Here is a 10,000-nt window from a genome sequence, read left to right as displayed (position 1 = left end):
TCCTTCTAAATTCTTTTTTAATTTGGAAAAAAAGAATGGACAGAGGAGGTTCATTCACTCACTGCTTTCTGAGGATGGAGTTCTGTTGTGAGAGCTCGGATATTCAGGTGGATGACCAGTCCTTCTTTGAGAACCTACCCCAGGTGGCCGAAGAGGCGAATGCAGTCCTTGGAAGGGTTTTGACCCTAGAGGAGCTGCAGAGAGCCCTCCAGAGTATGGAGTGTGGAAAGGCACCGGGGTTGGATGGTCTACCGGTGGACTTTTATAAGTCCTTTCGGTCAGAAGTGGGTGAGGATGTGCTGACTGTTCTCAGCGACAGTCTTGCCAGGAGGCGGTTGCCACTGAGCTGCCGGAGGGCAATACTCACTTTGCTCCCCAAAAAAGGAGATTTGAATGACATAAAATCATGGAGACCTGTGTTTGACAGGTTGTACTGGTTCTTACTTGCATTTTGATCAATTGTCTCTTTTGGGTCAGAAGCCAGCTACTGGCAAGTGTTTATATAAACTGTGTGTGAAGTCTTTTAACAAAAAGTCTTTGGACAAGAGGGTGGAAACACCCTGGTCTACTGTTTTACAAATGGGGGATGATGTCCGACCCCAGTGGAGAGCACTATACAAGTCACCCTTAGCCAAAAAATGTGGAGATTTACAATGGAGGATTCTGCATGGAGCAATTGCAGTCAATGCCTTTGTTTCAGTGTTGAATCCTGTTGTGGGTCAAGAGTGCCCATTTTGTTTTGTGAGAGAGACTGTGTTTCATGCTTTCATGCAGTGTGTAAGGCTAACACCTTTATTCGTGGTTCTACGGATGAAAAGAAAGTCCCCCCAGACCTAGTATTTCATCTGAGGCAATGAAGTCTGCAGGCTACTTTTCAGTTTCTCATAGCGTAATTAGTCCCTGTTACATTGCAATCCCTGCTACATTGCTTGCTAGCTAGCTAATGCTACATTGTTATTAGCTAGTTATTGTTGTTATTAGCTAGCTCAGTACTGTCGTTTAAAATGATGCACATCCAAACTAAGCTGTAATGGGAGGTTTTTGGCTAGTAATGTGAGCATCTGCTATTAATTTGAATAATGCTTGAATTGCTTGAATGGACTGATGCTAATGATTTAGCACCTAGCCTACTGGATGATAGTTTGTATGAATACATCCAGAGTAAGATGCAAAGGGGCCTGTTAGCATTGCCTGAATTGAATGTGACGCTAATGGTTTAGCAACTAGTCTACTTGAACATTAATGACTTCAGTGCTGCTCTCTGTTCTGCTTCAATGAAACGTTTAGCTTAAGATATTTTTTCTTCTTCTGTTCTTTTTTTTACATTGCGGCTCTTGCTGTCATCAGGTAGGCCTAGTGGAAAACAGCTCTCCTGAGAGTCACCTCAATATCCCACAGCTTGTTGGAACGGCAGATGGCAGAGTGTTTATCTGAGTCCCTACTTCAGAAGGCTTCCAAAGATCAAGAGTTATCAGCACTTCACTATTTATATTGAAACTTTCACACTGGGCAGCCGTGGCCCACTGGTTAGCACTCTGGACTTGTAACCGGAGGGTTGCCGGTTCGAGCCCCGACCAGTGGGCCGCGGCTGAAGTGCCCTTGAGCAAGGCACCTAACCCCTCACTGCTCCCCGAGCGCCGCCGTTGAAGCAGGCAGCTCACTGCGCCGGGATTAGTGTGTGTTCACTGTGTGCTGTTTGTGTTTCACTAATTCACCGATTGGGTTAAATGCAGAGACCAAACTTCCCTCACGGGATCAAAAAAGTATATATACCTTATACATTGTGTTCATATAAAAAATAATTGGTTGATGATGGTGTTTTATGAGAAATAGTTAGCCATTCTTAAAATGTCCTGTTATTTGCTTACAGCTTTGATGCCAAGAGACCTGGGGGGTATTCCATCAACCTCGCTAAAGGCCAAACCTGGCTTATTTCAATAAGTCTCGTTAATTTTAGTGAGAATTCCGTTCCATTAATGAGGTTAACGTGAATCCCAGCTTGGTAACTATGGGAATTTATGCCACAGAACTAACCTGCTCCGTAGCAGGTTAACTTTCAGGCTAAATTAAGCTGTGTTGCAAAAAAAACAATCAGTCGGAAAACGAGTCCAAAAAGATGGTTCCGTCAACCTGTGCTTTCGTCACCTGTAGCCTAGGCCTACAACTTCAAAAATAGAAGTAGGCCTAGAAATGTTTTTTTTCTGATAGTGTCACCAAGCATGGATTTACACATTCACTAGCTCCAAAGAATGTATGAAGATTATGCGATTAAAAATGTTTTAACTTCACATGCGTGTGGTTCTAGGAATCTTGCCACTCTGCGCCACTTACGTTCGGTGGTGGTGTAATGTGCAGCGAGACAGCATAGAAATGGAATTGCGTTCTTGTGTGTTCGCAGGTTCGCTCCCCATACGAAGTATTAAGGCAACATAGTTTATCACCTTGATAATGGCATTTTTAGTTATAATCTTTGATGAAAGACACATGTCTACTGCTGATAAAGGGCCATGCACATTTAGTCAGGGGGCCTATGTGGTTTCTGTGGGATTAAAATGTTAATTTTTGGAGAGTGGTTGGACTGTCTTTAGAGGCCATTGAACATGGAGAAAAATTATGTCTCCATTTTTTTTACCTGTTTTAACCCTATTTTTGTGAAATTGTATATTTCACTATAATTAACACCATAAATATTGCCTAAATCACTGGCTATGTTGAATAAAGTTCACAAAACAGTTATTTTATTATTTTCAACAGAATGATTGTATGTCAGTATTATGATTGTATGTCAAACAATTAGAGATAAGATCAATAACCAATCAGTTTCACCAAATACACATACTCCATTGCTGAAAGATAGCAAAATCACTGAATCACAGATGAGACCTCAAACAACATTTAATTCATTTATATATACACAACATATTAGATCTCACCTCCACAATGTCCTCATCAAAATCTACAACTAGTCTACTAAACCCTATTTGTACTCACCTTCTTAAGACTGGTCTCCCCTTCCTGGATAATGTTTTGCTCTAGATTATAAATAATTCTGTCAGGGCATGTACCACAGTCATTTAAGACATCTGTTATTAAGCTCTCCCTCAAAAAACCTAGCCTTGTATCTATACTGGTCCTCCTGGACCTCAGCGCTGCCTTTGACAGCATAGACCATGACATACTACTTAGGCTTGAAAATTTGATAGGCATCAAAGACTCAGCACTCGCTTGGTTTAGATCATACCTTCCTAATTTGTACAGGTCCATAATAAACCATCTACCCAGATTATGGTAAAATATGAAGTGCCTCAAGGCTCAGTACTGGGGCCCCTGTTGTTTAGCAGATGATACATAACTATACCTCTCCATAAAACCTGATGAATTAACCCTGTTAGCCAAACTTGACACATGTATAAGAGCTATAAAGACATGGATGACGAATAATTTCCTGCTTGTGAACTCAGATAAAACAGAAGTCATGGTTTTAGGTTTAAAAAGATGAGGGATATCCTATCCACATCACAGGCTACATATAGTGATCTTCCACTGACCTCATCCACAAGTGTTAAAAACCTGGGAGTTATAATTGACCAGGACCTAGCACTAAGTAATCACATAAAACAGATCACCAAAACTTAATTTTACCATTTAAGGAACATTTCAAAGATAAGGAAGTCCTTCTCCTTACCAGATGCCAAGAAATTAATGTTTTGTCATCTCAAGGATAGACTATTGCAATGCTATTGCAATGCTATTATGCTGGCTGTAATAATACCTGTCTAAAGAGCTAACCGTTTATTCAAAATGCAGCTGCTCACACACACAAAAAATATGAACATATTTTCCCCATCCTAGCATCTTTACACTGGCTACCTGTTAAAAGTCATTGACTTCAAAATATTACTTATAGTTCTTGGTTGGTTGCCTGCATTGAAAGAGGACACCTCATGAAGAAGCTCTTTTGTCTGCTTCTGACAGAAGAAGCACTTATCTATGCTGGCAGCAGCTGCTGCTGAACAAGAGTACAAAGTCCCTCTAGATGGACTTGATGCAGTTGCAGGTGTTGCTGCAGGTTCAGAAGATGGTCTACCACGTCTTTTCTGAAGACACTGAGTCCTGCATGCTTCACATGATTTCTAGTAGCGAATCTTAGCATGCTGCAGATGCTCACTGTTACAGGTGGATTTGTAGCAGTTCCTGTGCCAAACTGCTTTGTTCTCTTGTAAGATGACTGCACTGTAACAATGTAATCGTTGGCTGATCTGTGATCTCCATCTCTATACTCTCTCATGGACAAAAACAAGAAATTTGGCATATGTCTCTAGTGATGGTTCATTCACCAGTCCACACATATCTGCCACTGGATACATAGCCCAAAATCTGTTTCTTTTAGAATATGTGTGCCACCACCTGACTAACAGAAAGACACACCTCAGAATATAACCTAACTAGACTGTGCCTCCATGGACTATGAAGATGTGCTTGCTCAAATGTAGAAGGCTAGAAGGTCACTAATATCACCAACCATGAAGAACAGAGCACTATGTTCTTCAGGTTATTCGATATTCTAAATTCTATCACTGCCTATCATCAGCCAACTGTCACTGGTAGTCAGGGATGGATTACTGCATGGGCCTACCGGGCCCAAGCCCAGGGGAGACAAGGAGTCAGGGGGCCCAAGCCATTGCATGGAATCATTGCCTCAATATCAACACATCATATCAACATATAGGCTATGAATCTGATTGAATTAAAGTATTGGCCATCCCCAAAATGCACCAGAATATAGGAAATCAAATATTTTTTTAAAAATGTCCCCCGCAACAATTAGTGGGTGGCCCTTAATACATCTGGGCCCAGGGGCCTGAAAGTTCATAATCCATCCATGCTGGTAGTGTCTCACTTTCTCTTTCTCTCTCTTACACACACACACACACACACACACCTGTCTGTTTGTCGATCTGATCCTTTACCCTTTCTTTTCATCACACTTACATAAGCTACGGAAGGCCTTACAGACTTCAGCTGGTACTATGTAAAAGTCTATTAAGTCTATTAAACTTGATTTAACAAAGATCTCTGCACTTTGTGCTCTGAATGGGTGTAGACAAGAACTGACAGAGCAGGCTAGGCCTACACTCAAGCACACTAATAGGCATGAATTGATTGTATTGATATTGAAGTATTATTTTTTTAGCGGACAATTTGGAGAATTTTAGGCACAATTTCTTGTTAAAGAGATCATCAGCCTAAAAATGTTTTATAATGTTGTATTGTTTATGTGGCCCACTTTTGCACACCTTGTAGGCACCAAACCCTATGCTATAATACCAGCAATGTGAGGTTTATGGACAAAACACCATATTTGACCTTTTCTGAATTTGACCTTTGATTTGGGTCCTTCAAAATCTTCAAAAAAAATGGAGTCATGTTTTTTTTTACTCTTAAGAACCCCTAGAACAAAGATATAATAGTCTCCAAAAATTAACATGCGAATCCCACAGGCCCCCAAATTAGACACATAGGCCCCCCTACTAATTTGGTAGGCTGTTCAGTGACAGCTGCCAGTGGGCTATATCTATGGCACTACACATAGACATATACACTAGATGTCGCCTTGACTACTGCTGTTCATTGGAACGAATGCGTCAATCGAGACGCCATCTTGCTTCAGTGATCCACTCCTCTATAATGCATTAGCGTCAATCTGGGCAAAGATCTAGCGAAAATAAAATCACCATAAATCGTCAAAATCTCAAGCAATTATCTAGTTTTTTGGGTTGTTCCAACTGACAGGCATGTATTTATGGTTGAGTCTAGAGAAAACTAAGCTTAAGACGATAATAAAGATACATTTTACCCGTCTAGCCCCATAGACTCCCATTCATTCTGCACTAGCTAGCGGCGGCCCCTAGAGGAACAATGAGTAAACTGCAACCAGGTTCGATACAATGAAAGTAAGCAGGCTCTTCTAGACAGGCTCTGGTTGAGGCCACATACCCCTCGTGTCGTTTACTCATGTAGGCTAAATTGTAATCTCACCAGAAGTTGCTGTAGATCTGTAGAACATTTACCTCTGCTACTAGGCCTACATAGGCTACGCCAGTCGTTACTTTTAAATCATGGGTCAGTGCCATGGGCAAAAGAGATGTAGCTGAATTCATAAATGACAAAGCCATGAGAAAGGAGATTTTCTTACGTTTCAACAACAAAGAAGCCGATCTGCCATCATTGTGAGAAGTTCCCAAATTTGTCGCTAATCGCTAAAAAGGTTTTCTATCGCTGGGGATGGCCAAACGTCGCTAAATAGGTAACGCTGACAATACAGGAGAACTAGTTAGCGCTTCAGATCCCTGTACAAAGATGGCGGCGGTGTTGACGCATGCTGAGAAGCAGAAGGCGACATCTAGTGTATATATCTATGGGCACTACAGGCATGAGTAAGTGCAGTGCCAAATTTGACATTGTGACGGCCCCGTCTCTGCTGTGCTCAGCTGCGAGTTACCAATTAACAATTGCCATCGTCAGTCCAGGTGGGGGCGGTTATTGTAATTAAGTCAGTGCCATGGCAGAGTTAAAAGATAGTTGGACGCAGGCAATGGAAAGAGAGAGAGTGAGAACGTAGCCTACAGCAAACACTATAATCCGTTTCTTTTGAGTCTTAGGAAAGTGCAATCAACACACACAACTACGACAAAGAAAAGCAACTAAAGCATAGTAACTGCTGAAAACACGTCTCTTCGTGAGTCTACGCTGTCAAGTCCGTGCCGGTGTTACACCAAATTCTGTGACCTGTCGAATTTTGTGACTCTAGAGGGCGCTGTTTTATTGGAGTCTATGAATGTACTGAGCTGTACTGAGCTGTACTGACACACTGATGAGGCAATTGTGTTATGTGTATAATTCTTCTAATAAACTTTGTACATTTTTGAAACATGGAACATTGACTGGGTGTGGGTGTATTATTCTAGAGTAGAGCTAAAGCCTACCCCTCACCACTCCTGTGAACAGATGGACTTCAGCAGGACAGGTCACATATTTTGATAGGCTACTGTCAAATTATGTCACTGTAACTGCAGAAAAAAATGCTGTGGAGGTCACTAACTGCCTCCTTAAGTTTGTATATCAGTTTGAGGTGCCAAAAAGTATATTAACAGACAATGACAAGGAGTTTGTCAATAATGTAAATAAAGTGTTTGCTGATGTCAATGACAATGTACAATATCAGTCCATTTCTGCAGAGTTATAGTGGGGTTGACAGTAGGCTTATCAACATATGTGACCTGTCCTGCTGAAGTCCACCTCTTCGCTGGAGTGGTGGGGTAGGCTTTAGCTCTACTCTATAGAGATAGTATAGAGAGGAAGATACACAGGCTTTAGCTCTACTCTATAGAGATAGTATAGAGAGGAAGATACACAGGCTTTAGCTCTACTCTATAGAGATAGTATAGAGAGGAAGATACACAGGCTTTAGCTCTACTCTATAGAGATAGTATAGAGAGTAGGATACACAGGCTTTAGCTCTACTCTATAGAGATAGTATAGAGAGTAGGATACACAGGCTTTAGCTCTACTCTATAGAGATAGTATAGAGAGGAAGATACACAGGCTTTAGCTCTACTCTAAAGAGATAGTATAGAGAGGAAGATACACAGGCAGGCCTGTGGAGTAATACACCCACACCCAGACAATGTTCCATGTTTCAAAAATGTACAAAGTTTATTAGAAGAATTATACACATAACAGAATTGCCTCATCAGTGTGTCAGTACAGCTCAGTACATTCATAGACTCCAATAAAACAGCGCCCTCTAGAGTCACAAAATTTGACAGGTCACAGAATTTGGTGCAACACCGGCTTTAAGATTCCCTCGCTGACGGAATATCTGAAATTTAAACTTACCGCAGAGCTGCGACGTTCACTCCTCTGAGGACCGCTGTCTTCCTGCCTGAGTCTGGTTGCCTACGGAGCGGCCTGCGCACCTTTTCCTGGGGCTGTAATCCACAACCAGCCACATAACGAGAGGCCTGCATATCCGAAGGTAACCCCGGCGGTGACATTACCGCTGGAGCAGTGTTTCCAAAGCCCCGCTACGCACACACCAACGCACACATCGCACCTACACTGATCGTTGCAAGAGGAACTGTTTTCGTTTCACAAACACTGACTAATGCCCACGTTTCCCCGTTACTCCGAAATACTCATATATATTTTTTGACCATCCTTTTTGAAAGAACAATCGTCCCCGTTTCCCAAACTGAACTCAAAAAAAGTGACGTCTGACTAAGTGTTTTGTTATATTTACTGCCGATGAACTCACAAACTATGGTATTGTTTTGTTGAACTACGGAGTACTAAATGGGCCAAAACTCAAAAGGACATTTGACCATTGGGGTGTTCGTGTTCGTCCTGTTTGCAGACCATAGCATAGATGAGGACCAGAGTGAGCATGGCCACCAGCAACCTTATAGCGGACAACCAACCAATGATGCACAAGCCCAGGCTAGGCTTACCACTGTTGAATCTGACAGTGATGCTGGAGACTTTGAAGATGACTAAAACATTTACCCCTTTGGTTCAAGGGCAGGTGTCACTCAGTATTCCCAAAAACAGATGCAAGTTTTTAAAGTGCTGTGCAGGGCACTAACTGGGAGGCTGTGCTTAATTAGAGAGGGAGTCTTTCCGAGTGTCTGGAAACTGGCTACTGTCTCCCCAATTTTTAAAGGTTGGGACCGTCTCTCTGCCTGTAACTACTGAGATCAACTGAGATGGCTCAAGGAGCTTGCACACTGCACCAACAAACACCTACAGTTGGGTCCGTGAGGGCCAGCAGCCTGTGTGTGTGGATGAGTCCTTAAGAGTTTGACATGACAGTTGGTTTTATGAACATTCTAAAGACTACCACCAACAGCTGCCAACTTTAGAATGGTTTTATAGAAAAAGTAAAATCCTAGGTGAAGGAGGGGTTGTTGGAGCAATCTTTTTAGACTTCAAGACTTGCACTAAAATACACACACACACACACACACACACACACACACAGATGAAAATGACCATTACCTGACATACTGAACGGTAGGGATCAGGGCCTTGACATCATTCCTCTGTGGTTCCACGGCTCCTTAGAACCTGAGGGAGAGAGAGAGAGAGGGATAGAGAGAGAGATGGGGAGGCAGAGAGAGGGAGAGAGAGAGAGAGAGAGGAGAGAGAGGGATAAAGAGGGAGAGAGATGGAGAGGCAGAGAGAGGGAGGGAGAGACAGAGGGAGATGGAGAGAGAGAGAAAGAGGGATAGAGATAGAGAGAGGGAGAGACATTTGGAGAGGGAGAGAGAGGAGAGAGAGAGGAGAGAGAGTGCAAGAGGGATAGAGAGAGAGGGAGAGAGATAGAGAGAGAGGAGAGAGAGAGGAGAGAGAGTGCAAGAGGGATAGAGAGGGAGAGAGAGGCAGAGGGAGAGAGAGAGAGGAAGAGGGATAGAGAGAGAGAGAGGGAGAGAGATAGAGAGAGGGAGAGACATTTGGAGAGGGAGAGAGAGGAGAGAGAGTGCAAGAGGGATAGAGAGAGAGAGGAAGAGGGAAAGATGGAGAGAGAGGCAGAGGGAGAGATGGAGAGAGAGGCAGAGGGATAGCGATAGAGAGAGGGAGAGATGGAGGGAGAGAGAGGAGAGAGAGATGGAGAGGGAGAGAGAATACCATAAAGCTTCAAGCAATCAAAACAGAGGTCAGCCGTGAAACCAGTTCCCTCTGTCAGTTGGTTCTGAAGTTAACTAATACACTAGCCCAGGGGTCGGGTACCTTTTTTGCCTGGAGAGCCACTTTTACCAAATGTATTAATCTCAGAAGAGCCACATAAAGACGGTTACAAGAAAAAGTTTGGATATTTAATGTACAGTTACTTTCATTCAACAGAGGATTTTTAAATACATTTTCTACTAGTTTTAAAAGTAATGTGCAAGTAACTTGAAATGTAAAGTGGAATGACAGAAGTATAGGCCTTAGGCTTCCC

The 10,000-nt window shown here is 42.5% G+C and overlaps 1 protein-coding gene across 4 annotated transcripts in view; it reads right to left on the bottom strand.

The window, feature by feature from the left end:
* Positions 1-10,000, bottom strand: part of LOC143140297 (thyroid hormone receptor beta) — a 198,802-nt gene that overhangs the window by 67,382 nt on the left and 121,420 nt on the right. For all 4 annotated transcript variants that reach the window (XM_076301077.1, XM_076301080.1, XM_076301078.1 and 1 more), the window contains exon 3: positions 9,058-9,126. In XM_076301077.1, the coding sequence (XP_076157192.1) occupies positions 9,058-9,064 (7 nt within the window). In that variant the 5' untranslated portion in view covers positions 9,065-9,126. The remainder of the gene's footprint in view (positions 1-9,057; positions 9,127-10,000) is intronic.

Source organism: Alosa pseudoharengus, unplaced genomic scaffold (genome assembly GCF_046254945.1).
Source record: "Alosa pseudoharengus isolate Yale_2024_CS ecotype anadromous, Long Island Sound unplaced genomic scaffold, YU_APseudo_1.1 YU_APseudo_1.1_scf_23, whole genome shotgun sequence".
NCBI classification, from domain to species: domain Eukaryota; kingdom Metazoa; phylum Chordata; class Actinopteri; order Clupeiformes; family Clupeidae; genus Alosa; species Alosa pseudoharengus.
This window is presented reverse-complemented; position numbering and strand designations above follow the sequence as displayed.